This window comes from Podospora pseudoanserina (genome assembly GCF_035222485.1).
Source record: "Podospora pseudoanserina strain CBS 124.78 chromosome 7 map unlocalized CBS124.78p_7, whole genome shotgun sequence".
Classification (NCBI taxonomy): domain Eukaryota; kingdom Fungi; phylum Ascomycota; class Sordariomycetes; order Sordariales; family Podosporaceae; genus Podospora; species Podospora pseudoanserina.
Window position 1 is genome coordinate 29,911 of NW_026946671.1, and position 13,019 is coordinate 42,929.

Genomic DNA, 13,019 nt, shown 5'->3' on the forward strand with positions numbered 1-13,019 from the left:
ATCCTCTTTTCATACCACTTAACTTGCACCTTGCGACTAACATGTTGGCGCAGGTCAAATTCCCGACCTATTCTTTCTCCATTTTTTGAAGATATTTCGGGTACAACGATCGCCACCATGCTTCCTCTGAGCTTTCCCTTCGCTCAAAGTTGGGGATTCCTTTCCCTCAACGCAAACGTCTCACCACCCGAAGCTGGGGGGACGGACACATCCCCCTCGACTCTTGCCAACAGCTCCCCCACAAATAACGCTGGTCAAGATTCTGCGCAAGTATCCGGTTCGAGTAAGCCTTTTCGTCTTATAAGTCACCTTTTCATCCCCACAAGCCGCTAACCCTTTAAAGACATGGCAGAGCCTTCACCTAGCACCAATGCTGGTCCAAACACTGCGGTCATTCATGATGATCCAGATTCCGATGACGATGAGGTGCTCGATATTGGCAAAGTCTTGAGACAAAAGGCCAACAGTTCGAAGCCTTCTACGACCAGAGCAACATTGGAACCCCCGCCCCCTGGTAGTTTGGCTGCAGAAGCACAAGCAAGACCTGTCCCGGAGACGTCAGCCAAAAAGCGAGGGTTGGGATGGCTGGATGAGAGCCCCATCACTCCAGCTATGGGCATAAACACTACCACAGACACGCCGGTCACAGTCACACCCCAAACGCAGAGCGCTCATCGGCAGGCCATTCCGTCTCGGGCTTCAGTGACCTCGCCAGAGGCCCAGCGTGAGCATAACAGGTCCAATAGAAGCAAGGAAGAGAGAGAGCGTGAAAGACTTGAGACACTTGAAAAGCTCAACGCCGGACGCCAGGCTACCGAGACTCGGGCGTCTGATGATGGGAGATCTCAGGGTGGCCACCCTAGCTCCTCAGGGCTGGCGGTTGTTGATCTGAGGACGCCGTCTGCCAGTAAGGTGCCTTCTGTGGCAGATACGAGCTCATCACGCCGTTCACGGGCTAAACTGGAGGAAAGAAGGCGGAGAAAGGAGATGGAAAAGGCTACTCGCGAAGCCAAGCGATCTCGTCAGAAATCAACGCCATCTCAACCTCCTCCATCTCAACCTCCTCCATCTCAACCTCCTCCATCTCAACCTCCTCCATCTCAACCTCCTCCATCTCAACCTCCTCCATCTCAACCTCCTCCATCTCAACCTCCTCCATCTCAACCTCCTCCATCTCAACCTCCTCCATCTCAACCTCCTCCGTCTACACCTCCACCTCCGCCCCCTACCTTTCAGACCGCGGAGCCCCGAGCCGTTGATAGAGAGATATCAAGGGCCATCCGACACACTCCAATCACTGCGGGTGACGCTACCGAGAGGAGACCGAATGAAATCGAAGCCCACGGAGCAGAGGCCTACCGGAGCGGTGCGAATAGGGGGACGTTGACAGTTGATCCCCTGGAAGAGACAGCAACCAAGAGCGCTGATGAGGCTGTCTTCGTCCTGGCAAAGAGGCTTGCCGAAGCTGAAGCTCGGAAGCCAAAGACCCGTGTTATTACCGGGATGGAAAGTGGCGATGTTCAACGGGATGCTCGGCCTTATGGCGTTTCTCGGGATCAACCTGCTTCTGCCGGGCCCAGTCGGCTTCAGCAGCCACGTAATCAAGGTTCTGGAGCTATCACCACACCAACCCGTGGCCGGAAGTGTGATCGCTGCACCAGGATGAAGAGGCCATGCACCTTTGGACAGCCCTGTTCGTGGTGTCAGATCGCTGAGGTACAGTGCGTCTACTTTTCGAACGTTGGCAGACTGGATCTACAGCCAGCTGAGCGTCCTGAGAGACCAGAGACGGAGAGTTTTGTTGATCAACAGTATCGACTATCTTTGCCTCAACCTGGGTTTCAGGAATCTCAACCTATTAGCATGATGCCACCGCCTCCACGGCCTGTCAGCCAATGCCGACCACCACCACCTCCTCGTCCTCCTCCGCCACGTCCCAAGAGTCCGAGTTGTTCCCCTCCTCCTGAGCCTCAACCTCCTGCCACTGACGCCGTTTCTGCCATTGACGTCTTTGGCGAAGACAGAATAGTTTATCAATACGTCATCTACAGGACTCAGAAACTCCCTGTTGTTGAGGGGGAGGAAGATCCGGAGGAGAAGAGGGAAGACTATGCTATCCGGTGTAGTGAGCACAGCAAGTTGGCCGATGCTAATAGGCAGGTTGAGGTGCGGATGCAGAGGCCGAAGAAGGGGGTTGTGGCAAAAGGTTGGAAGTACAGGCCTGGGTTAGATGAGGCGCAGAGACCTGGGTTGATGGATGTGAGGGTTGATTATGGGAAGGAAGGGGGGGTGGAGTTTTTCTGGGTGGAGGTCGAGACGAGGGATTTGGCGGGGGTGGTGGAGGTTAGGGGTGGTAGGGGAGGGGGAGTTGATGGTTGAGAGGGTGGCTGGGGAGGTTTATAGGAGGTGGAGGTTTGATATTTGGGGGGTTGTGGTTGTTAAGAGGGAGGATTTGGCGGTGAGGAAGAGGGAGCAGAGGTTGGTTTTTGATTGTGGTGGGGTGGAGGATAGGGGGGTGCAGACTGGTGAGGAGATGGAAGTGGACGATGAGGTGGAGGTGGAGGACGAAGTTAGGGTTGAAGAGAACGTCGCGGTGGAAGAGGATGTCGAGATGACCAACTTTGGTGACGGGATGGAAGAAGAGACACCAATCGAAGCAGCCGGAGAATCTCAATTGACAGGCACAACACAAGCCGATACCCAAAACACTACCGATGCAGCACCAAAGAAAGACCTCCCCAACTGGCACCCCGACTACTACGCCGATTCCGACGAGTCAGACGACGACGACGACGACGATGACGATGACGAAGACCACGTCTCCCCGTTCGAGCGTAACCCACCTTACAACCCACCCACTCCCGTCATCCTCCCGCCCCAAACCAACGTCCTTGACCTCTTGACCGTCACGCCCACCCTCTACGGTAGCTACACCAGCCCCCACCGTGCCAACATCGCCGCACTGCGAGTCCTCCTGTCTGAAGCCAGGCCGAGAAACAACTACATGAACGACAACATCCACTACAGCTCCGTCTTCAAGCCCACCCAGATGCTCCAGTTCAAGGAAGACGGTCTGGATCAAGAGATGACGAGGGCTCTGTTCAACGTCACGTGGCGCCCGCCGGGTGACACACCCACTGAGAAGTACAAGTGGGAGTTTGAGGAGTTGAGGGTGTGGGTTACGGAGACGGAGTTGAAGGGGGCTATTGATTTGAGTGATTTTGTGGTCAGGGATGGGGAGGGGGATGGGTGGGCAGTTAGGAAGGGGAAGAAGAAGGCTGTGGCTGAGGAGGTTGAAAATGGGGTTGAGAATAGGGTGGAGCAGGTGGTTGAGGAGGTCGAGGGGGAGGCGTCAGAGGAGGAGTAAAAGCGGGGGGGAAAAGGCCTTGAAAGATAGTTAATAGGTGTGGTTGAGGGGGGTTAGGGGGGTGGAATGGGTGGAATAGGTGTATTGACGGGGGTTTGAGGCGTGAAAAGATAGTGGATAGGCGTTGAATGATAGTGGGAAGGCGTTAAATGATAGTTGATAGGCATTGCTTTTGGGGAAGTAGGCGTTGGTTTGGGGGGATTGGACGTTATAAGATAGTGAGGAGGCAGTGTTGGGGAGAATGGATGGGTCCGATTTGAAATGGGAGGCTTTGGTTTTGAAAAAGGGGGCGGTGGATTGCTTTAGGGGGCGTTGACCTCCTTCATGTGGGGCGTTGAGTTATTAAGAGGCCGGAAAGAGGTCCTGGAGATGTAGCATGAGTTCGCTACCAAATAACTATGTTGAATTTACGAGGAATTCCAGAAACCAAAATCAAATCTCAAACCTATTCTGGCCTTTTACAATACTTTACCCACAAATGCTGAAGGACAACTTGTATCCAATATTAAGACCTTGCTGTTATTTGTCGACTCATAACCAGAAACCCAATAGAAAGTAAGGAGAATCTTCGGTACCTTATCATCGATTTATATCCGTGAAAAGCACGTCGCAAAGCACTGGGCCTACTGCGGAGTCATCTCACACGTATCATAGCCCGAAAAGCCAGATTATGTCAGTTGGAGGCACAGCGATATCACGGAGGTCAGATACTAGGAACAAGTACTTCTTACGGCTCCAGTAATCAGACACAACGAGGGTGAGGGCAGATTACTTGTCGAATATGCTGCGCATATGCCCTATATAGTCAACAATCTCCATATCATCTCCCCTTCATCTCCCCTCAGTCACCAGTCTCTGGGTGGACTTGAGAACAACTTGTTTCGAATATTAAGGAGGAGCAGAGCGGTGTCGTTCATGGGGGCTTTTATATGGTCTGAATTTGAAAGAAATTGATGAGTGGTTGGCGTTTGGTAATGTCTTACCGAATAAACACCCCCGGCTGGGCTTGAGGCGGACTCTCCTCGGCCGGGGCTGTAGTGAATGTTGTCGTTCGTGCAGTTGTTTTCGGTCTTGAGAGAGACTGCTTGATTGCCTGATGAAGACGCCCATCCATAACAACTCTACCATTGAGCTCTCACAGAATCTCAAACCCGATCATGGCGTCCTTGATATGGCTGTTTCTCGGATGAGGGAGAATATCAATGGGCTTGATCAAGGAGATGTGGATGGGGTCGTTTATGTGGTTATTTTTCGTCTTGGGGTTCATAGCCTGCGAAAGCTTGAGGATGAACTTGTGGTGACTCGATGCCGTCATTCATGTAGATATTTTTTCGGGTTGGACTTTAGACTTACACAACATAGCAGTTGCCGTTTAGTATTCGTTGCTGAATATGCATTACAATTGTGATTCTGCTCACATATAAGAATCTTCAAAAAGTAATTGCGTCTTCATCAGAAAGTTATATCGTGATATCCGGGATCATGCAAAATGACCCCATCTTCGCTTCCAGGTGAACACACGAAGTGACATATGCAAGGAACTGCTTCACATGCAGTCCGATACACCCTTAAAGGACGGCCTAGACGCCGTGATAAGGTACCCGAGACTCGATGTAGTCAGCCACGGGTCCTCATGTACACATGGCCTGACATGGACTCGGCAGCTGCACCAGAAGATGGATGGGTAGGGCTGACCGGTCAGGGGCTTGCTCGTCCCGAGACACCCACACCGGTTCGAGGATTCCCGATTAGCCGCGCGAACAGAGATTCGAGCATGTCGTTGGCTGCCAAAGTGCACTTTTCCGTGTGGTATCGGACCCGAGCGACTGACAGTTGAGTAAGGAAGAGGTTACGAATCACACCCGAGAGGCAGCTGGGATACGCAGCATTATCCAACAGGAGCGGGCCGATATCGTATTCGGTACATGGTGAGAGACATTTGGTACTGACATTCCGAAGACTCTCACCCGAATCCTTCAATCCGAAATTGACATGGTTGAGCTGGGTGGTGATGGTGTCGCGGAATACCCGTGGATGGCACCCTGGGGTGATATCAGTCTGAGTCTGAGTCTTCAAAGGAGAGGGATGAATCTGTGACTGTACAACTTATCACCATGTTGTGCCAATTACGTATCGGCTCGGGAACGACACTCATATCAACGAACCCATCTGTAATTGATTGCGTGCAGTCAACACGTGCATTCCTCTGCTCGGGGAGCGTTATCGGATACTGATTGTTGGATACTCGGTCCGCTCCACACACGCCCCTCCATTCCGCGAATAAGCGTGCGGGTTTTCCATAAACGCCCAGCCACCACCCCCTCTCACCGCTGAGAAGTGCTGTAGGCCAAGGCCAGATCGCTGAAGCAGGCCCAGGTCTAGCCGGTACTTGGTGGTTCCAGAACCTGCAAGGTCGCTGCTCCAGTTACCTCATCACCTTTCCTCCAGGGCAAAAGTAAATCTAAAACACAACCTGGAATCGCACACAAACTTGGCTTTTTTCTCTACCTAGCAGGAATACCAGGAAGGCCATGATCGGCAGCCTGCTTGGTGGTACGGATACATACTTTGTCCCCGTCACGCGCGTCATTCCGTCTTCAGCCAGAGAATGGCTGCAACTGCAACAATGCCCGCTGCAACAATGGACGACGCTGCGAGGCTCGTGTCGGAGCTGCACGACAAGCTCGCTGAGCTAGATGGCAAAGTGGCCGCCTACCAGCGCGACATGCTGGCCGAGTTTCACAAGCACATGGAGGACTGTCTCAAGGACTACCCAGACGACGTCTCCAGTCAGGTGTCGCGAGTCATCGCCGAGTCAATGTCCAGGTACCCGGCTCTCAGTCCGACAAACCACGACATGGCCGACTCGCCCGCTACCACCACCCATCATAAGACCCCAGGTTGGAAGGGCCGCAAGTCGCCTCCCCCGGTTCTCCCCCACACATCTGGCGTGCCGACAAAAGAGGGTCCCCGGAGTCCGCACGAGCGGGAGAAGGAGTTTCAGGGTGTCTTCACGCCGACATACCTGCCGCTGCTCGAGAGCAATGAGCGTTCCTCCCATCGACCGCCACCGACATCGCCGGTACCGGTTCCTCCCGTCGTTCAGCAGCAACAGCAACAGCAGCAACAACCACCACCACAGCAGCCCCCCCAGCAACAATTACAGTCACCAACCCCTCTGTCTGTCGACAACGTCAAAAAGGTGGAGGAAATCAAGAAGCCCGAGGCCCCTGTCGAGGGTAGGCCGGATCCGATCAGGCGACTGACAGACCGATCCACATCGTCGGTTGAGTCCTCAAGCAGCGAATCCAAGGTGCGCAGAAGTGCACTGCGCCGGAGCTCAAGCTCCATCAAGGGTGCTGCGAGCCCAAGACGGGTGCGCTTCGACTTTTCAGGAGAGGAGGTGTTCCCGTCGTCTTCCCCGCAGCAGGCAGCCAGCCTCGTGGCTATGGCTGTGGAGGATGACGAGGCGGACAAGCCCAAGGCTGAGCTTCTGCCTGTTGTCGAAACGTCAGCCACCTCGGCTGCTGCTGTCGTAGAGGATGAGTCACCTGAGCCGGAAGAAGAGTATATCGGAACGTCGCTCCTCGACGTGGAAGGGGAGGAGGATTGGCTCCCAAGACCCAAAAAGGTTTCTTCAACCCAAGCTTTGCAAGCACTTACCCGCAGCCCGCTGGAAGAAGGTTCATTTTGGACTGTTGTTAACGCGAATAACAATGAGGAGTCTGGAAAGGTGAATGGTCAAAAAGAGACAGAGACCAGCACTTCAGCCCCAGCTCCTGTCAAGGTTGACTCTCAGGCTACCCTTCGGCCAGTTGACGGTCCGGGAGAAGATATCCCAGTCAGCGGTCTGCTTGGCTCACCAATTGAAGAATTAGAGCAGTATGTCGACGACGGCGACGAATCCGAAGAAGAGTTTTTGTCCATGCGGCCCAAGAACAGCAAGAAGTCGCCCTCGCCAGGCGCCCAGACACCCTTCAAGTCGCCAGCCGCTTCTCAATTTGCGCCATCTAACCAGACCTCCAAGGCATCCGGGCCATCAAAGATTAACGGAAAACAAGACATCCTCGAAGAAGACCCCCTGTTCGACTTTGAAGATGGTGAGAATGGAACTGGGAAAGCAGAGAAATATCTCCCCGAAGAGGAAGACGATGATGATGAGGATGATGATGACGGAGTGGAGGTCCGCATCCCACACAAACCAATGAGGACGACACCCACGCCCCTCCAGACCGTACTCGAGGACGAAAACAAGAAACACTCTCGCACAACCAGCTTGCCACCAGTGTCTCCATCAGCAGTCCTGTTTGGTCACAGTATTGGGTCGTTTAGAGGCAACTCTATCTCGCTAAACCCCATCAAGAACACAAAACTCTATGATGAAATCGCCGGGCTTAAGGATGTTCACTTCTTCGTCGGTAGTGTCGACGGACGTAGTGGTGCCGAGGCAGCCGATATGGGGAGCTACAGAGCGATGTCGAAGGGGGTGCCAGCTGTGCCGAGAAGTTTCACCGAGAGGTTAGCCATCGAGGAGGCGATGGAGCGGAGGAGACACGAGAATGATGATGAGTAGTTGAGCCAAGAGGTGGTTGTATATGTTTGCTTGACTTGGCTGGGTTTCTCGGGGTGTGGTGTCAGTTTTGCTTAGTTATGGTTGCATGGATTGGAGTGATTGCATTATTTTCGACATTACCGGGATTTCTACATGGTGTTTGTCTTTTTCTTTGGGGGTGGTTAAAGAAAGGGAAAGAATTCGGGGAACTTGAACATCATGAAGATAGGGGACGGTGTTATATTGTGGTTTTGTATTATACTATGGCTGCATTATAAACTCAGATAACGGTAATGGGAGAAGGGGAGGGTTAATGGATCGGGGATTGGGGGAGGATGAGGGAATGGGTTGGGTTGGGAGTGATAGGTTAGCGGTGCTTTGCTACTAGGTTGGCTGGGTGGGATGGGATAAATGAATAGGAGGCATACAGTACAGATTCATAGGCACGGCAATTAAGATCTGATGTTGCTTCTTGATATCGAGTTATTCACTGTCTCAGTGTTGAATGCCTCGTGACAAGTGTGATGGGCAAAAAACATCAAAAAGCACGCACCATCCACAATCAAACAGATTGTGGTGGCCAGCCACGAAAACCCATGGGTTTTACGAGGATTTGAACAAGGAAGCTGTGGGGCTGAGCAGCCGAGGGGGGTACTTGCCCTCGACCAGCAGGCTGACCACTTGGCAGCTTTGGGTGTTGGCCGCATGTGCTGCTGTCCTTGTTGGATGATGTGTGCGGATACCAGTATATAAACTGCAGTTTAGGAAGGAGCAAGATGATGATGAGGAAGGAGCGAAATGGTAGTAAAAAGGAAGGAACAAAGGGTGGTAATGAGGAAGGAGTGTTTGGATGTAAACCGGAGCGGGGCCGGTCGGCATCGGGTGGCTTGCACCGTTTGGCACGGTCCAGACGGCCCGGCACTGGGGCTTGGACCCCATCTGAATGTGAGTCTGACCAATCAGATCATGTTGCGACCGTGTCAAAGACATCTTGTCCGTGCTCACTACTACTGCTGTAAGACGGTGGTGTTGTAGTGTGGCCTTCTGAGGCACGACTACCGACCTAGGTAGTTTTGTCCAATCAAGCAAATGCCACCAATTGTTACTGTTGCTGCCATACTGTCAGGTGTTGTTTGACCAATTCTTTCTTTTGTGTGCCCCCGGCTGGCTTAATCAGATACGTACAGAGCGTAGTGGCTTTTTCTTTTTTTTTACCCTTCCAGGTTGATTGCTACATACGGTTGCGACGAGAATACCCGGTGTCGATCGAATTGATTGATTGATTGATTGCACCTTGACGACCGAACGGCGGCGCTTCTTTACGACGGGATTAGATTCGAGGGAACAGACAGAAGAGCATGAGACGATAGACATCCCCTTTTCCGTTTCAACCCGCGGCGGCCAACAGCACAACCAAGCGAGCGAGCGAGCGCATCGCAATTCCCACCTACCTACCTCACATACCACCGCGTCCACTTGAACAACTCCCACGATGCGCCTCCTCTCAACAACAACCCCCGTTGTCGTCCTCCTCCCCCTCCTCTCCCTCACCACAGCCTACACCCCCCTCCCCGACTCTCTCCTCTCCTCCATCACGCCCCCGCTTCCAACAGACTTCGACATCCTCCCCTCGCAACCCCTCTCCCTCCTCTCCCCACTCCTCATCCCCCGCGTCCCCGGAACGCCAGGCCAAATCCGCGCCCAAGAACATTTCATCAAATTCTTTACCAAAAACCTCCCCGAATGGGAGATCAGTTGGCAAAACTCCACCGGGACGACGCCCGTGACGGGGGATAAGCAGGTTCCCTTTCAGAATATAATACTCCGACGGGAACCACCCTGGACGAAGAAACGTGGGCCGGGGCAAGCGAGCTTATTGACGCTTGTGGCGCATTATGACAGCAAGATTGAGCCAAAGGGCTTTATCGGGGCGACGGATAGTGCGGGGCCTTGTGCGGTGTTGATGTACACCGCGAGGGAGATTGAGAAGGAGTTGGTCAAGATGTGGGGGCACAAGATGGGGGAAGGTTGAGGAGGGGGGGGAAGGGAAGGGGAAGAGGGGGAGGATGTGGGGGTCCAGATCTTGTTGCTGGATGGGGAGGAGGCTTTTGATAGGTGGACGGATACGGATAGTTTGTATGGGGCTAGGTGAGTACTCTGGGGAGAAGGGGGGACAGGAAAGGAGAATGCTAATAAGATGGGATAGGTCACTGGCGCAACACTGGGAGGCTAACCCCTACCCGGCCATGTCCAAGTTCAAGAACCCGATGAGGCAGATCAGCTTGTTTGTCTTGTTGGATTTGTTGGGGAGTGCTAGTCCGAGGGTGCCGAGTTATTTCCAGTCGACGCACTGGGCGTATCAGAGGATGGCGAGCATTGAGGGGAGGATGAGGCAGATGGGGATATTGAAAACGAGTCCCAAGGAGCCGTTCTTGCCGGATGGGGGGAAGAATTCTACGCAGTTTGAGAGTCAGGGGTTTGTGGGGGATGATCATGTACCGTTCATGGCGAGGGGGGCTCCGGTGCTGCATTTGATTCCTACGCCGTTTCCGAGGGTGTGGCATACGATGGAGGATGATGGGGAGCACTTGGATATTGAGACGTTGAGGGATTGGGCGATGTTGGTGACGGGGTTTGTTATGGAGTGGATGGATGTTGGGAAGGGGAAGTCATAGGGGAGAAGGAATGAGGTATAACAGGACTCGTGCGGGAGAGGGGTGGTTATTGTATATACGTATATATGGCTTTGGGAGGGAGGTTGCAATCAAGATATTCAAGATCTATGCATCTTGGATCCCTATGTTCAGTCTTACGACATGCTCCTCGACATGCTCCTTGGTGTACGGGAGCCGTTCGCCACTTCCCTCGTGTTGTGCAGCTCTTGCCCACAAGCAAGAAAGTGAAGACTCTCAAGATTTCCATGCCAGAGAGAAACTAGATATACATACAATTTATGTTTATACAAAAATAACAGCTGGTTTTCTAGAACGCCCTGGGCCTGGCAGATCCGAGTGGGGCAGGCGCATCGTGGGGTGGCGCGGACGGCGGGGCGCTGTTGGCCCACGCAGTCAGTCACCCGTCAACCCTACCAATTATTGCATGTGCTGGAGCCGCCGCTGTGCCTGAAGTTCCCAAGAGACATGACCTGCCGACAGTGTTTCGTCCGACTTTGAAACAAACAATCAGACTTTTGCTCCATCTCAATCTCTGAGGGGTCTGTTCAAAACTCGACCGTTGCACCTCATTCTAGGCAAGAAAGGCCACCCACCACTTCACGACCTTTAGCTCGCTTTAGGTAGCCAACCATCCCTTTGAAGCACTCAGGGGATCAGCCATCACCAACTCCCCGGAATCTAGAAAGCGCGCGTAAGGTTGGGCTTTTCTTCCTTCTTCAAGTTTTCTGCAGAGACGCACAAGGCATCTCTGCAATACCCAAAAACGGCTTCTCACGAGTCTACCCAGTCTCTCACGCCCTCCGAGGCCCAACGCGATCTCCTTCGCAAAACAACCACCGCGGGAAGCATCCTCTTCAACCGCGCTTACACTTCCAACACCCAACCCCCGCCGACTCCGCGCTTCGTCGTTTCGCACCCCGAACGAGCACCGCAGTCGAGCTCGCAGAATCAACAAACGGCAAACATGGACGGCAAGAGACAGCACCACAGCTCCTTCCAGCAGCTGGAGAAGCTCGGCGAGGGTACCTATGCGACAGTGAGTCATGCGGCCTTGATATCTGTTTACTTTGTGTGTGGATTGTTCTAACTTTTTCGTTAGGTTTTCAAAGGCCGCAATCGCCAGACGGGTGAATTCGTCGCTCTCAAGGAAATCCATCTCGACTCGGAAGAGGGCACCCCTAGCACGGCTATTAGAGAGATCTCCCTGATGAAGGAGCTGAAGCACGAGAATATTGTCGCACTGCACGATGTGATCCACACGGAAAACAAGCTGATGCTTGTCTTTGAGTACATGGACGGCGATCTCAAAAAATACATGGACAACAACGGCGAGCGTGGGATGCTCAAGCCACATATTGTCAAGTCTTTCATGTGGCAATTGCTGCAGGGCATTCACTTCTGTCACGAGAACCGAGTCCTGCACCGCGATCTCAAGCCACAGAATCTTTTAATCAACAACAAGCTGCAGCTCAAGCTTGGTGATTTCGGCCTGGCTCGTGCCTTTGGCATTCCGGTTAACACCTTCAGTAACGAGGTTGTCACGCTCTGGTACCGCGCCCCGGATGTTTTGTTGGGAAGCAGGACATACAACACCAGCATTGACATCTGGTCAGCTGGCTGCATCATGGCCGAGATGTTTTCTGGACGACCGCTGTTCCCTGGCACCACTAACGAGGATCAGACGATCAGGATCTTCAGGATCATGGGCACGCCAACGGAGAGGACGTGGCCGGGGCTGTCACAGTTCCCCGAGTATAAGGCGAATTGGCAGATGTATGCGACGCAACCGTTGCGGAACATCTTGCCTCAGATTGACGAGAAGGGCATCGATCTTCTTCAGCGGATGCTGCAGTTGCGCCCAGAACTGCGCATCTCGGCGGCCGAGGCGTTGAATCATGAGTGGTTCGCCGAGTTTCACCAGCCTGCGCACCCGCAACACCACCCTCAACAGCCGATGATGCATCCTCATCGGGGCTACCAGCAGCACACTGTGCCGAGCCAGAATGTCTATGGAAATTACCAAGGTTAGGGGCCGAGGCCGCATTTATACTCGGGTGGTCATGCTATTAGGAAGGCAGGTAGGAGGAAGTAGTTTGGGTAGGAAGGGAAGGTGTTGTATGTCGGCAAAGAGCAAGAAGGAGGATTTTTGGGTTCAGTTCTTTCTTCTCAGTTATATCATGTGCCATGATGATAATGAGTGGGAGGGGGGGGGGAGGAAATGATATTGGTTTTTTTGTTTCTTCCTCATTCGTATCTTTTATATAGCGTCAAGCGGAGGTAGCAGCAGCAGCATAGATAATCTCACGAGATACCCATATTGTTTTTTGTTCCAGCATCGGTGAGTGACTATGATTGATGGTCGAGTGATATGAATCAGTTCAAGGATCAGGTGCTCCATGGATTTGGTCAGGGCACCCCGCTAAGA

The 13,019-nt window shown here is 53.1% G+C and overlaps 4 protein-coding genes across 4 annotated transcripts; all 4 read left to right on the forward strand.

Annotated features, from left to right (window-relative positions):
- Positions 1 to 117: 117 nt before the first annotated feature.
- On the forward strand, positions 118 to 3,367 carry QC764_707000 (uncharacterized protein; the record flags this gene model as incomplete). Its single annotated transcript, XM_062950321.1, has 3 exons — positions 118 to 283; positions 344 to 2,343; positions 2,381 to 3,367. 3 exons carry the CDS (start codon positions 118 to 120, stop codon positions 3,365 to 3,367), a joined length of 3,153 nt encoding a protein of 1,050 aa, XP_062796321.1.
- A 2,641-nt stretch (positions 3,368 to 6,008) lies between these two features.
- QC764_707010 (uncharacterized protein) lies at positions 6,009 to 7,940 on the forward strand (the record flags this gene model as incomplete). Its single annotated transcript, XM_062950322.1, has 1 exon — positions 6,009 to 7,940. One exon carries the CDS (start codon positions 6,009 to 6,011, stop codon positions 7,938 to 7,940), a length of 1,932 nt encoding a protein of 643 aa, XP_062796322.1.
- Positions 7,941 to 9,411: 1,471 nt separating this feature from the next.
- On the forward strand, positions 9,412 to 10,731 carry QC764_707030 (uncharacterized protein; the record flags this gene model as incomplete). Its single annotated transcript, XM_062950323.1, is given in 3 exon segments — positions 9,412 to 9,946; positions 9,956 to 10,067; positions 10,126 to 10,731. Coding segments are annotated over 3 exon segments (1,116 nt in total). The 3' UTR covers positions 10,595 to 10,731.
- A 159-nt stretch (positions 10,732 to 10,890) lies between these two features.
- Positions 10,891 to 12,925, forward strand: PHO85 (negative regulator of the PHO system). The gene is made up of 2 exons (XM_062950324.1): positions 10,891 to 11,630; positions 11,694 to 12,925. Exons 1-2 carry the CDS (start codon positions 11,559 to 11,561, stop codon positions 12,621 to 12,623), a joined length of 1,002 nt encoding a protein of 333 aa, XP_062796324.1. The 5' UTR covers positions 10,891 to 11,558; the 3' UTR covers positions 12,624 to 12,925.
- The last annotated feature ends 94 nt before the right edge of the window (positions 12,926 to 13,019 follow it).